Consider the following 15,773-nt stretch of genomic DNA (forward strand, 5'->3'; position numbering starts at 1 on the left):
AAAAAAAAAAAAAAAAAAAAAAAAAAAAAACAAGATATTTCCTAACCGTTAAACCCATCGTACAATCATAATAAGCACCTTAGATCTGGGCATGGTGGCTCATGCTTGTAATCCCTACGCATTGGGAGGCTGAGGCAGGAGGATTGCAAACTTGAGGCCAGCCTCCACCACTTAGCAAGACCCTGTCTCATAATAATAACTGCTAATATTTTAGAGAATCACCTTTTAGATATTTCTACTAACACGTTACATGTCAAATTGTGAGTTTTGCTCGTAAAACATTTCGTATCAATTTTAATTACAAATAATGACTAAACTACAACTTCTCTTCAATGCATTCCAGGACAACATTCAGCTCAGAGGCAAGTTTTTGCCAGACCTGCCAAAAATGCTAGAATTTTTAGACCAAATTCTCACCAATCAAGTAGTCAATCCCATGATCTAGGCTCAGAAATGAGCAGATTTTCCAGACAAAAGAGTTTTCACAAAATGGAGACATAATGGACAGTCACAAAATCAAAGGAGCGAAGCTGCATGCTCTCCTTGGTGTATGTATGCAGCTCTCCTTGGTGTATGTAGTTTGTTTCAGTAAGGATTAGCATGCATGGGGGTGTTGAAGCTACCACCCAAACAACTGGATCTTCTAAAGAGCAGGGATTTCCTCTCATCTACACTTAAACTTGATTCAGTTTTTAAAGGTATACCAGTTGGGCAACAGCAGATAGGAAGGGAGACATTCTACAGCAATATTCTCATTTTTGTTCTCAGGATGAAAGAGTCCCTTTGAAATGCACATAAAAGCAACAACCAATTACTGTCAGCGAAAACAGCCAGAGCTTGCGGACAACCTCAAACTGTTCTATAAATAGCCCCTCAGTGGCCTCTAGTGAAAAATGCTAAACACTTTCATGGTGCACAGGTCAATTCACCCACTTGTCTATTGGTGACACTTGCAGTATGGTTTCTCTAAGCAGGCATTTCGTTGTAAAGTCCTATCCAGAAGCAACCATTCTAGAAAATCATATTTAAGTAATTATACAGTTGGAAAAGTCTATTGGTATCAATTACTCTAAAAATCTTCCAGATGGAGAAGTACTTCCATGCTGGGTGGCAGAAATTCTGAATATTCAACAAAGGACTGGTTGAAACCATTAAGTAAATATGTACTGGGAGCCTGGGAATGGCTGCCAAAAGCTAGGGAGCCCTTCCCCACTGGCCAACAACAGAAGGCAGGTTCTTCGATTATTACAAAATATTGTGATACATAATCTATCACTTTAGATGCCAGGTATCAGGCCACAGAATGGACATCACTCAAAACCCTGCCAGGGGCCTCAACTTGAAGCCTCTGGGTATCCATCTCCTTCCAAAAGCCTAATATCCCTGAAAAAGAAATATGGCATTACTGTTTAGAAGGTAGAAAGTTTCAGTCTGAAAATGTCCTGGAGATAGATCCATCTGGTGACAGTTGCACAACAATATGAATGTTTTGACTGAGGGCAAATGTAAGACCTGGCCACGCAAGGCCTAGAACTATACCTTATACTATTTTTGACAAAAACAGTTTATTGTGTTTTCAGCTTATATACTATTCCATCTCTTTGGAAAGGAAATATTGGGGGAAGTGAATCTAGGGTTTAATATATCAAATTTTTTCTCCTACAGCCACTCACAGTTATAAACTTTTAAGATACAAGAATTATGGAAAAATAATCACTACAATTCTTCAGGCTATAGCATCACTTGTGGGATGTTCAGAGCCTAAATTTTAAGTCCAAACCTTCTTATGGAAGTTGATTATTAAAACAAACTTCCTCTTCTGTGTTACATGGCTCTTAGGTTTTCATTCTTTTTTACTCTTATTTAAAGGGACAGCAATGTCCTTGGAAAGCAGGTGGGTTATAAATGAATAAGAGATCAGTTACAAACTGATAGCCACTCACAGTGGAAATGAATCTTTAGAGAGCAAAGAACATCATCTGACTAGGTTTTGGTTGCTTTTCTATGGCACTTTGATCAAATACCCCCCAAATACTAAATATAATGTTAAGTTTGGGGACAAAAATTTTTCTTACAGTATCAAAAAATAGGGCACCTAAACTCAGGAAAAACAAACCATAATTGCATCCCTATCGTTCTAGAAGCACAATGCAGAATAAGCCACCTAAGTTGCCAAGGTGAGATACATCAAAAGTCAAATTAACCTTCTCCCTCCTTTTTTTTTTTTCTCTCTCTCTAAATCACAGTGCAAATGAATAAACAAAAAGTTTCAGTGCAAAACTTTTGCCATGAATCTCTGCTAAATGATAATGGCTAGGTACCTCTATCCTACACATTTCAAGAGTTACCATCTAAATCAAATTTTGTACAAGACAGCAACAGTATCTTTATTCAGTAATCAGGAATAAAAATGAAAAAAAGAAAAACAAAAGTTGCTTGTACAGTCTTCATACTAAAGTTTCTATATAACGAACCTTCTAATATCCTGTAAGGATCTTCTTTGTGAGGAGATAAGAAATTAGAATATTTTTTTTAAAGCCTCAAATATTTTCTTATTACAACCTTACTAAAATACATACTTCAGCCTAACTGATGAACTTGTTAGTAATCTGGTAAATAGAGAATACAGGGGTGTTTCTTTCAAAGACAATAATTCTTTTTAATATGGAGAGAGGAATGCATCCTCAACTAGACGAATCAAACTCTCCTTTTTTTGTTTTGTATGGTGTCTTCTTTATATTATTAATGATTACTGGTAAGTTTTAATACTTGTCTGGTATCTGTTTAGTAACACATTACTCACCCATCTGAATGCTTGACTGTAGTTTTAACTATCATGGATACCTTTTTTTCCTTTAAAGACATTTCACTTTATGTCCTCATATTTTAGTGTAAGAGACCCACTTATAAATATCAAAATTATATACTCATTATAGATTCCCTGTAAAAGGAAAAAGAAATCTCATATTTGGTGTTAATCCTTATATTTTCAAAATGCTACATATAACATCGCCTGGGTTGAGGCCTCATACTTATCAACCATGTTTTGAAATATCCAGGGTATAAGATAGCTTACTTTCAATTACAAATGGGCTACAGAACCACAGTTTCAAGTATCACACTGCTGCCATCCTTAAACTGGTATTTTTAATCTCCGAAGAACTTCAGCTTTAACCTCATCAGCAAATGTTTCAAGCAAAGTGCTCTATCAAAGTCATTTTTTTTTTTCCTACAGAGGAAAATAGGCAGGGAAGATGAGAGGATAGAAAAGATAATTTACCTGCATCAATTTTCTGGAGAGCTCATTAGTGAGGAACTCTTCTTCCTTCTCGTAATTTACAGCAAGGGTTTCTTTCTCCTTCTGCAAAGCCTGAATTTTCTTGAATAAAGTATTACTGATGAATTCTTCTTCCTGCTCAGCCCTGGCTTGCTGTTTTACAAAAAAAAAAAATAAAAATAAAAGAGAACAAAACAAAAACACATGTTAAGGAAACAGGAAATTTACTAATTGTAATATAGTTCTTATTTTCAGAGAGGGTGCCTATTTTAATTAGAGCTCTATTTTTAACTTTGACCAACACACCCCAGCAAGCACAAAACAGCAAATATTACTATTACCCCAAAGGGACTCTCTGTACTATGCATGGCCCTTCTTCTTACAGTGATATATCAAATGAGCAAAAACTGTACTGCAGTTTTGGGATACTTTTATGTTCATTTTTTGGTATTGGGGATTGAATGGGGGTATGGGGGTACTGAGCTGCTAAGACAGGGTCTCGCTAAATTGCTGAAGCTGGCCTCAAACTTGTGACCATCCTCCCTCAGTCTCCCCAGTGACTGAGATCATAGGCACACATGTACTACAGTTTTTATGAAGCATCTCACAAATAAATAACTGGAACACAGAAAGCTCCTTCTCATGTAGCAGAAAGGTCCAGTGTGTAGAGGCATTCCTAATAACTCTCCATGTCAATACTTCTCATAGGCTTGTAGTTAAAATATCTAGACAACATTTTTTTTTTAAAACTGGAGCAGAAAAGTTCAAATCGCTTAAAAGAATATCACCTCTCTAGAAGACATTACTAAAAGCATGTGGACATACCATTAAAAAAAACAATAGAGGGCTGAGGTTGTGGCTCCATGGCAGAGTGCTTGCCTTGCACATGTGAGGCACTGAGTTCCATCCTCAGCACCACATAAAAATAACAAAGGTATTGTGTCCATCTATAAGTAAAAAAATTTTTTAAAAAGCAATAGATACACATGGACACATTAACATGTTCATGGATATAATTACTAGAAGACAATAAACCAAAGCTGTTAACAAAGTAGTGAGAATCTCATCTGTAAAAGGTAAGGGCAGATGAAAGGATTTTTTTAACTTTATTTCCCTACTGGGAATTATTGGGGTGATGGAAAGAACAGGTATTACTGAATTAAAACACACGAAAAACAGAAGAAAAGGGAGTCAGGCTTAATTCAATGACAATATTCTTTTGTAGATCCTCACAAATGCTTTAATAGACTAAACAGACTAATGAAAGTTAATTATTCTTTTATGTGTGGGGAGAGATACTGGGGAATGGACTCGAGGGTACTGCCTTTTTCTTCTTTTTTCTTCTCTTTTTTGAGACAATCTTGCTAAATTGCTAAGAATGATCTCAAACTATGATTCTCCTGTCTCAGCCTCCTGAATTGCTGGGATTAAAGGTGTATGCCACTGTACCTGGCAAACCTAACCATCCGAAGGAGAGTCTTCTTTTCAGAAAGAAATGGACTCAATTGTATTAAAAGCACTTTTTAAACTGCAACATTTTGATGCATCTGTACCAAATAATGCATTTCTATTTTATCTGCCAGTCAAGGGAGAGAGAGCTACATGAATTCCAAACCTCTCGCACCTCCACTTATTATAAAAGGGCCAGAGGACAAGAAACAAAAGGAACTCACATCAATTACCACCTTTTAGCATTCAAAGGTCCAGCAACCACTCCCAGGTCTTATGGCTTAAATTTGGTACCCATTTGCCAGCTTCCAACACTTGCACCCTAATACCACAGTTTAATGTAGCATCACACCCTGGGCTCCACATCCCAGCAGCCCTCAAGGAAGTATACCATAGTTCCCAGAACTGCTTGCCAAACAATTTTATAAGAGAACCATGCATAGTACTTAAGACTGAAAAACAGTTAAACCAAAGCTGGAAACTTTAGGAGAAAGTCCAGAACTCGAGTTCCTAAGGAAGCCATTCTGGAATAGTCCAGGAGAATTGAGCAATGAAGAACACATCCACCAGCTAATAAATTCCTGTGACAAGCCAAGGGCACACACTGAATACCGTGGCTCCCTTAAACGCCTCCTGTTTCACAAGACCTTCTCAATGCCTGGTCCTTGCACTATAGTCAAAGAGAGCTGCTGGGCACTGGGGCTTCCCTGGCCCTTTAAATCAATCCCTACTCCTCTTCCAAAGTTGCAAACTTCAAGATGTCCTCCTGCAATGGGCAGAGGGCCAAGGTATTTACTTAAGGCACATCTGACATATATATCCAAGCCCACAATCTCTCCAAGCTACCCGTTTTTCCGGTTTTGATGGACAAAGCCCTATATGATTTGAATGATGATTACTCTGAGAGTTATAGAAGAAAAAGGACGACAGGAACCATAATGCTCTCGCTGGTGACTCTGGACTTAGAATTCAAAAGGGGGGCTGCCATAAATTAGTTTCATTATCATGCCAGACTCAACGACTTGCAAATTATTGCACACTTAAGAGTTTAGACATTTGGTAAACTTAATCATTAGCAATAAAGAGGGCCCCGATGAGGCTGAGCAGATCATCCTCCCATATACATGGGGGCTTGGAAGTAACAAGCAGAAAATAAGCTAACAGTTTATTCCCGTGAAACTAAAAATAAACCCAAGTTTTATTTGTGTAGCTCTCTCTTCCCATGTGATATGACCATTAAGTTATAGGGACAAAAGATTTCAGTTTATTATAAAAATGAATTCTAAGAGAGAAAACAGGTTGCCAAAGGAATGGAGAATGACCGCTCAGTGAATGGTTCCCTAAAAAGGGTTTCTTTTAGAGGTGAAGACATTTTCTGGAACTGGATGCTAATAGTTTACATAAGCTTTTAAATAGACAAGAATTCAAAACTCAGCTGGGTGTGGTGGCACACACCTACAGTCCCATTGGGCGGCTAAGGCAGGAGGATCACAAATTCCAGGCCAGCCTTAGCAACTTAGGGAGACTGTGTCTCAAAAAAAAAAATAAATAAAAAAGGATGGGGATGTGGCTCAGTGGATAAGCACCCCTGGGTACAATCCCCAGTACCTAAATACACTAGAACTCACCTAACTGTACATTTTTAAAGGGTAAATTTTATGGTATGTGAATTGAGTCTTGATTTTAGAAAAAGGGGCTCTGATAATTAGTAGGATCTGAATTTCTCAGAGCCCAGTTTCCTTGCAGTTCTTCCCGAAGAGAATAGCAAAATTTTAAGATTCGGGCAGAGAGATGAAGAATAGGCTTGTTCTACAGTTCCTTCCAAAGTGAGTGACAAGTCAGGGGTCTTGGGAAGCTGAGGCTTTGACAAACAAAATTATTCACCATTTTAGAATAGCCCCTTCTTTCTAGGCAAAGCCCATTAATAGAAAATGCCACTCTCAGGAACTCTGAATGACCACGAGGGATTGGCCTGTTAAAGACTATTTAACTTAACAAAGGGTTAATATGGCTAACAGTTTATCCAAAGCTCCCTTTAGCCAAGTTTTTTGCCACCAGTTCTAAGCTCTAGTGGGGGAGACGGATGTTCAAATGGGACAGATTGGCTTAAGAATGAACACATAAATGAAGAAAAAAGACAAAGATATCCAGTGTATCCAGTGAACCTCAAAGAAGAACTTTAGAAAAATCAGACATAGCATATTAACAGTGTGGATAAACTTGATATTAGAGAAGGAACCATGCATGATGTCCACTCACTTTTGCCGGCAAGTTTCTCCCTGTGCTGTGTGTAGTATGATCTCACTCTTGATCTTAGTCTTGGTTTTTATTTTCCAATCCCCAAAAAGGCCATTTTATTTAAGCCGTAAAATAAATTATCTTTCCAATGTATTCCCACAAAACAACCCCAGATGCAACCAAGTAGACTGTGGCCCAAAAAACAACAACAAACACCTGGGCACCTATGTGCAAGATAGGAAGAGAGTTAGCCAGGCAACAGTGGGCAAGGAGGAGCTGAAACAGGTCCCTTAAGAAATCTCATCCATGGGTTTTATCAGCGTATTTTCCCCTTTTATCTGAAATGCCTGAAACCTCAGCAGGCCTGAAGACATACAAATTCAAACTTAAAGCTGCACCTCAATTAAGGTTTACCTAATCCCCCTCTAAGTTCTCAAATGAAAATGTGAACAAAAACATTAGAAACTCTTCCAAAGAGGAAAGCTTTTCTTATTACAGTCTGGTATGTTTGTATAGTTGAAGACTGGGAAATTCGAGCAAAAATTTAAAAAAAAAAAAAAAACTGATTACATTTTCATGCTCGATATGGTTCTAGTTGCTACGTTTAGAAATGGAGTGAATCTTGTATAATCTCACTTTCTTATTAGTGTTTGCTAATAAACATGCTGCCCTCCACCCAGCTGTAATAGTGTCTACTAATATGAAGACTAAAGTACCTCTCCATCATTTTTTTTTTCTCATCTACCAAAAGCCCAACACAATCAGTTTGAAAGGGGTGGGGGCAGCAGGATGAGGACAGGAGAAATTTGCCAAGTCCTCAGGAGAAAATAAACACTGAAACAATTCTTGTAAAATATTTTCTCTCGAGTCACCACATATTTAGGTAACCATACTATACATAAGCATAATTTTCTGCATACAAGGAAAACAGTTTGCTCTGATCCACTGTTATCAAGACCTGGGAACAACTTTGATGGGAGATTCCAATGTTATTGCTTAAGGTCTCTGTTATCCATAGCATCTGGAGGGTTGGTATAAAAAGAATTCCAAATCTCTCCACAATGGCACTCACTGCTGAGAAAATCCACATGCCAAAACCAAAATCACGTAAGATGATGTAACTCATGATCTGTCAAGCATAAGCTAAAGAAGGGTTTTCCAAAGCAAGAAATTACAGGCAAACATCTATTTGATAGTGGGTGTGGGGAAAGGATATAATTAGGAGAAAGTTCACCTTACTACAAAGAGAAGACACTTGCATCAGCTTTAAAAAATTACTTTTAAGTTGGTTCATAACTTCTTTTAACAAAGAATCATAAAACTAAGATATCTTAAATGTTTAATGCTTAAGGATCTAAGCAAGATTCATCTATTGTAATTACTTAAATCTAAATAATATATTTGAATTCATTATTCCAAGTATTTAAACTTACTCTTTGATTGTCTAGTCACTTATAATCTAAATTTTAATGATCTTAAATCTCAGTCTGAAATATCATCTGAACCATCTAGTTAGAATTGCAGGCACTACACAACACACGGCCAAGCAACTAAATAAAACCCAATTCTTTCTAAACTATCATTTATACATGCACCACTGCACATATGGATTTTTTTTCTGGGAGATGCTTGGAGTTTGAAAGAATTCCTCATGACTGATGGCTGCTGGCACTTACGAGATTAGCTCAAATATCAAGCATGCCAATGGGTTTATCAACACAAACTACATTCCTACAGAAATCTGCTTAACACTGAAGTACCAGGATGGCAGGGGTGGGTGGCAGTGACACAGAACACAAGCCTGTAAACACCTTCCTTTCTTCTAATAGAGTCAAGAATAGGATTCTGATGATATGCCTGAGAATCACAATTCTGCAGTTAGTCTGTGGAAGTACTAGGATAGGGTGCGCTTTCTCCACATACTGCACACGCGCTGGCAGTAAAAGCAATTCATCAATTAAAGCACTTTTATTATCTGCTCTATTCTAGAATAGCCAACAAGTCACTAACCTACACAGGGATCAAGTAGGACATTACAAGTCCAGGCGACTGCTATTTTTGCCTCAGAGTCTCTGCCCAGGCTGTTGCCACAGAAATGGAGGGTAAGACAAACAACAAGCACCACAGGGTAACTTCCTGAATAAAACAACCCAGACTGAGGTTAATAAGGACCAAACAGTTACCAAGTTTTGTCAACCTGTAGTACCTCTAAAACCAGCTTTGAAAAAAAGGGCTAGGAGACCCTGCAACTATAGATTCTGCAGAGGACAGACACATTCCCCTGTGTGTGTGCTATTGTCCAGGAGCAGAACACAGGTCCTCACCATGTGCATTCATCCCCACCCAAACTGGTCCACAAATGGCTCAAGAAGATAAGTCCATTGGTAACTTGCTTGGAAACAGAGAGATGAAAGACTACTAAAAAATTAATGTTTACACTAGCTTTATGAACTTTATGTCTCACAGGCCCATAACAAACAGGAAGGGGAAGGTTCATATACAGTGTCAAACTGTGGAGTCAAGGTGCCTGGTTTACAAGGTAGCTGTGGGGGCCCCGGGGAAGGCATGTGACTTCTTCAAGGCACAGTTTTCACCTTGTAAAGTGAAAGTAATGTCATCTCCCTCTAAGTTGGTTACAAAGACAAAATGAAATAATCCACAGAAAGGGCTTATCACAGTGCCCAAGTTTTCCAAGAACATATATTCATACAATAGAATGTCATTCACTCATTTAAAAAAATGTAATAATATATGTTAAAACATGGATAAACTTTGAAAACATGCTAGGTGAAATAAATAAGACACAAATTTCACATACAACTATGATGCCATAAATATGAAAAATCCAAAATAGGCAAATCCACATGAACTAAACGTAGATTTGCAGGTGTCCAGGATTGAAAATAGGAAAGAATGGGAAGTGAGTGATCCCTAATGGGTGGGCCATCCCTTTTCAGGGTGATGAAAATGTTTTAGAAATAAGAAAATGATGGCTGCCTAACTACTGAACTGTTTACTTTTAAAAGGTGCTCACTGTGGCATATGAATTGTCTCTTTTTTCAAAGCCTTTATTATGTGACAGTGGAAAGGACAGCAAAACCCAATCCCCAGGGCCAGGTAAAGAATGGCAGCTTGAGGAGGAGGAGTAAAAGCAACACTGGCCTGTGCGTGCATAGGGGCAGGAAGACCTGCCATCCCCAAGACTTGGGCAAAGACCCACTGTCCCAGGAGAAAAGTAGGTAAAGCTCTCCTGCCCCAGACACACATCAGATTGAAGGCAGGGATTGGCGACCAGAGGAGGAGGGAACAGCAATGCTGAACAGACCTTATGTCCTTGGCCCAGGTTCCCAGGGCTTATCCAAGAGAAGAGCTGAGAACCGCCCTCAACAATCTAGTCACACCCCTCAACATAGGAGAGACCACCAACAGTGCAGCAAGTGCTGAAGTGGGGGCCAGAGTGTGGGGAGCACCCTGCAGCCCAAGAGAGTAGAACATTAACACTCAGGAAAGTGGGACCCCCACCCTAACTCTAAGGTGACAGTAGCCCACAGCTGAGGCATTTAAAGCCTACAGTACAATAAAAGAAATAATCCCAACAGAACCCAAACCCAACTCAGCTGTGGGTTAGATTACTTCAACCCCACTTTAATGACCTAACAGAAGAGGAGGCAAAAGTTCATTTCTGGGCATAAACACCGTCTACCTCAGTCTCTACAGGTCTTCTATATAATATCTGGCATTCGGTCAAAATTATTTTTTAAAAAAATCACAAAAAATGCAAGAACAAATTAAGATATCAGTCAATCAACAGAAAAGACTTGGAGATATACCAGATATAAAAACTGTTGATTTTAAAATAACCAAGATTGATGTGTTAAAAGATCTAATGAAAAAAGTGAACTACATGGAGTATACAGAGAGAGGGAAACTAAAATAGTTAAAACAGAAATGATCAGGATAAATAACTTGGTATCAGAGAAGAAGCGTTCCTCCAATGGGATCAACGTAGAGAGGATGGTGTGAGAAAAGGGTAAGAAACCCTCTCATCCCAAAACTTGGACAGAGACCCACAGACCCTGAAGGAAAGGCAGACTTAGCATAAATTAGAAAACAGAAAACTAAAGCATCCATAGAAACCATTAACTGAAATAAAAATTGGGGGAAAAACAAAAAATTGTGGTGGAAGTGAGTTATAGATCATCCATGGGAAAATTTCTAATGGTCTATTAATGTAACTGGAGTCCCAGAAAAAGAAAAAAAAAAAGAATTACTTGAAAAGACATGGCAAAGAATTTTCCAAAATTAATGAGAACAAACCACAGATTCACAAAGCTCAGGGAATCTCAATCAGGATAAACACTGAACAACACAAAACAGACACATACCCTTTAGTCATCATAATCAAATTACTGAAAAGTCAAAGATAAAAAGAAAATCTTAAAGGCAGCCAGGAAAAAAAAAAAGACCCTATAAAAAAAATAGTGAAAAGGAAGCCCTCAAAGTTGAGGATATTTGCAATGCAGGTAACAAATGATTAGTACACAGTATAAAGAATAACCGTGAAGAAATCAATCTCTAAGAGAAAAAATATATAAGCAGGAACTTTAGAAAAACAAATATTTGGCAAATTTTAAACATGCAGATTCAGATTCACAAGTAATTAATGCAAGTCCAAGTTAAGATCTTCATTTTCTATACCCAAGATCAGGAAAAATTAAGGAATTCAATGAGATCAGATTTCTGACTAGAATGTGGACCAATGGCAATTCTCGTATAATATAGGTGGGAGTTTAAAATGGTACCGGTTTTTGAAAAATTAAACATTCTTAAACTCTACCATGTGCCAATTCTTAGGCATATGCCTTAATTAATATGTGATTTTAAAATAATAAAGAATCTCTTCCATCTATATAAGAAACAATTCAAAAATATTCATTGCTTTGTTTTCTTAAGTAAAATACTAGAAATACCCCCAAATACCTATTCAGGAGGGAAACAGACTATTCATAGAATTAAAAAAAAAAAAAAAAGCAGTGAAATCAAAGAAATACAGCTAAACACAATATGAACAAATCAAAGACATAGTATTGAGTGGAAAAAAAGAAACCGCAGAAAAATATATTTCTTCAGGGCTGGGGTTATGGCTTAGTGGTTAGAGCGCTTGCCTCGCATGCATGGGGCACTGGGTTTGATCCTTAGCACCACATAAATTAATAAAATAAGGATACTGTGTCCATCTAAAACTAAAAAATTTTTAAAGAGAAAGAAAAATACATTTCTTCAATGAACTTTAAAAAGCAGAATAAATTACACATTATTTATGGATGCACTTGTGAGATTAAGAGTAGGAAAATAAGATAGGAATGAAATTCGTATGTAAATGCAATGGTATCAGTACCATCCTTATGTTGAGTGGAGAACCCAGGTGTTTACCCGCTCATGCTTTATAACTTGCATGTGTTATATGGTCCATTTGGGGTTTTTTTTCTTTACTACAGAAAAAATATTATGTAAAAATGTTTAAAAATGGTCATAAATCATTTTATCTTAGTATTGATATGTGCTAAAATATGTATAAACCTCAAAAACAACATAGTTCATGATAGAGGCCTGACTGAAAAGAACACATATTATATGAACCCACTTATAGGAAGCATCCAGAATAGGCATATTTACATAGACAGATTTGTGGTTGTGTGGAGCTGGCGAGAGAGGTTGAGGTGGTAAGGAGAGAAAGGGAATGAATACTAATAGGTACAAAATTCTTTTTTTGGAATAATAAAAGTGTTCTAAAATGAGATTATGCTAATGATCACAAAAGTGTAAATATACTAAAAACCACCAAATGTACACATTAGACAGATAAATTTTATGGTATGTAAATTATATCTCAATAAAGCTCTTTTTTAAGAAAAGAATCATCTCTAACAAGCACGTTTTTGTTCCTATCAGAAATACAATGAAACATAAAAATGTCAAATAGCCTTAGGTACAAAAGAGATGGAGGCTTAAATTGAATATAATTAAATATGAAAAAGCTCTGACTTTATATCACTGTAGTGATTCATGAAAGTACTCAGCATATATTACAGATGTCTAACATTTATTATTTTGATATGTTTAAGAAAATGGCATGGCGCCAGGCATGGTGGCACATGCTATAATCCCAGCAGCTGAGGAGGCTGAGGCAGGAGGATCGTGAGTTCAAAACCAGCCTCAGCAAAAGCGAGGCACTAAGCAACTCAGTGACACCCTGTCTCTAAATAAAATACAAAATAGGGCTTGGGATGTGACTTGGGTTGAGGACCCCTGAGTTAAATCCCTGGTGCCCCCAAAAGAAAACAGCTAGCCCATATTTCAAATACTATCTCTATTCTGCTCAGGCAAGCTTTAATTGTAAGTGCTCTAAAGTTATAAATGTTCTGATTTTAATTAAATTGGTCGTTAGTATAACATTTTGTACTGCAACAACATTAATTGTGATGCAATTCTCAAGGCCAGTTTTCAAAAACTCCTTCATAGCGTGATGTAACTGAATTGTGGTATGAAAAAAAAAACATGGCCTGAATCTGGGTTCTGAAGCAAAGAGATTCTATCAAAATGGAAAAAGGAAGATTTTTATCCTCTTTAAATATGGATCCAGTTTAGCATACCACTTTCACATTTCCTTGGTATTTTCTCATTTTTCCTTTCAACAGTTCTTTATTGCCCACTACTACCCTTACCAGATATGCAGTATACTCATATCCTTTAACTCCCCAACCCTAATACGGGATAACATCCAAGTAATCCTTTCTCCAAAATGAATCATGCCCCCCCCCCCAAACATCTACTTTCCTTCTCTAGCTAGCGCCTAATAACCCTTCCATCTGACCGCTGAGAAGGTTGATCCAAATTATAGTAAAATGTGTCAGACTCTTTCCTCACCCTAATGATTGTTTCAGGGGTTGGAATTAAGAGGGCATAACAGGAAGCCTGCCTGAGTACTGTCACCCAGAACACGCTCATGATCTACTGGTGCCTAAGAAACCATCCCTAAGCTCCAGGACCATCAACAATGTATCATTGTATCATGTATCAATGTATCATCATCATGCTGTGGGTTGGTGGTCTCCCTTGGCTGGTTTGACTGGGTCTGTTTGCTCCTGTGGTATAGAGATCAAAGTCAAGATCAAGGGATAAGAAACAGACTTCTCCTCCTCAGGAGAGAGAGAAGCAGCATAGATCCCCTCAAATGTATGATAAGAGAAAGAGACCACACAAAACACGTCTGTGTCTAACGATGCCTCAAACCACACACATTTGTAAAAACAAGTGTCACAAACTAGAGAGATAAACAAAGGGAGAAATGCCCACTTCAGTGTCCTGTATTTGTGGTTCACATCACTGATTAACTTAAATACATGATGTTCAAGTAGATGAAATTACTACCTCCAAAGTATACCTTGGCTCAGAAGCCACTGGGGGGAGTTCTATGAAGTGTTCTTAAACCGAAGCCTCTCTCTGTTGTTTATAAGGAAGCCACTAAAGCCACTTCTACCTACCCTGGACACCTGAGGCTTCCAGCCCTGGCACTGCGGCAATGACTGAGGCCTGGAGAAGGTAAGTGCTTCCAAAATGCCACCTGTGCATTGAAAAGTTTTAGCCACACACCTCCTGCTACCAAGAATCAATAGGGGGAGCTCTGTGACAAAGGTGCTCTGGAGTAGGAAGGCAGGCCAGCTATAGACAAAACTGACCACAGAATCGACTCCCTTCTCAGCCTTCTCCTACAAGGCACATTCCCAAAGACAGGAGAATCGTCAAGAAAATTAAAAAAAAAAAAAAAAAAAAAAATGAGCAAAGAATCAACTGATTGAAAGTGACCATCACTGCAGACTGAATACTGACCATGCACTTCTCATGTGCCTAACACAAAGCTCCCCTATTCCAGGAACCAGTATATCTAAATACTTTTCCACTTCCGATACACGCAGAGGGAACCTCAACACTAGTCCCAGAAAGCAGCTGCCATCTTCTCTCTTAAGAATTAATTCCTGATCATAACAGCTACCAAGTAGGAAGAGAGGCCACAGTCAATAGATTTTTAAAACGTATTCAACATATTTGACAACAGTATCTCCTACACTGCAAGTGCTGTATGGATACGGCAGTGAATACCACAGATACTGGCCCTGAAGAGGTATACAATCTTCCTGGCAATCAATAGCAACAACATTAATCCATACATTCAGCAACTGGCTGTAGGATGATCTTGTCTTGGCTATATAAAATAGCCTAAGGAATAAAGACTTCAAATGGGACTAGGTTGCACAGAAGAAAAAGGTAATTATTGTATCCACTACAGTAACAGAAGAAATAAAAGCCAATGGAGCCTAATGCCTGGCACATAAGCAATCAAACATCTGCTGAACAGTGAGCAGCATAGACGTACACAAATACAGGAACACAGCAGGCTCTTCCATACATTATCCCCTATCCACTGCAGGACCAGCAACTAAATCCAGAGGTGCTTCACCACAGATCAACACCCCCAGCCCTTTTAGAAACAGGGTCTTCTGAAGTTGCTGAGACTAGCCTCAAACTTGTGATCCTCTTATCTTAGCCTCCAGAGTTGCTGAGATTACAGGTACGTGCCACAGCACCCAGCAAACCCATTATCCCATTTAATCCACACATTGATTTCACATTTCAGTCCTACATCATATGTAGAGAAATGAATTCAGAAAAGCCAGGCAACTTGTCTGAGAATCCAAACTACTAAGGACAAGGGCTACAATTCAAACTGAAACCCTGGACTGGCTCCAGA

At 38.1% G+C, this 15,773-nt stretch overlaps 1 protein-coding gene across 1 annotated transcript in view; it reads right to left on the minus strand.

The window, feature by feature from the left end:
- Positions 1-15,773, minus strand: part of Ccdc6 (coiled-coil domain containing 6) — a 272,197-nt gene that overhangs the window by 219,752 nt on the left and 36,672 nt on the right. The window contains exon 2 of the mRNA XM_015504671.2: positions 3,281-3,430. Within this exon, the coding sequence (XP_015360157.2) occupies positions 3,281-3,430 (150 nt within the window). The remainder of the gene's footprint in view (positions 1-3,280; positions 3,431-15,773) is intronic.

This window comes from Marmota marmota, unplaced genomic scaffold, assembly GCF_001458135.2.
Source record: "Marmota marmota marmota unplaced genomic scaffold, marMar, whole genome shotgun sequence".
Lineage (NCBI taxonomy): Eukaryota > Metazoa > Chordata > Mammalia > Rodentia > Sciuridae > Marmota > Marmota marmota.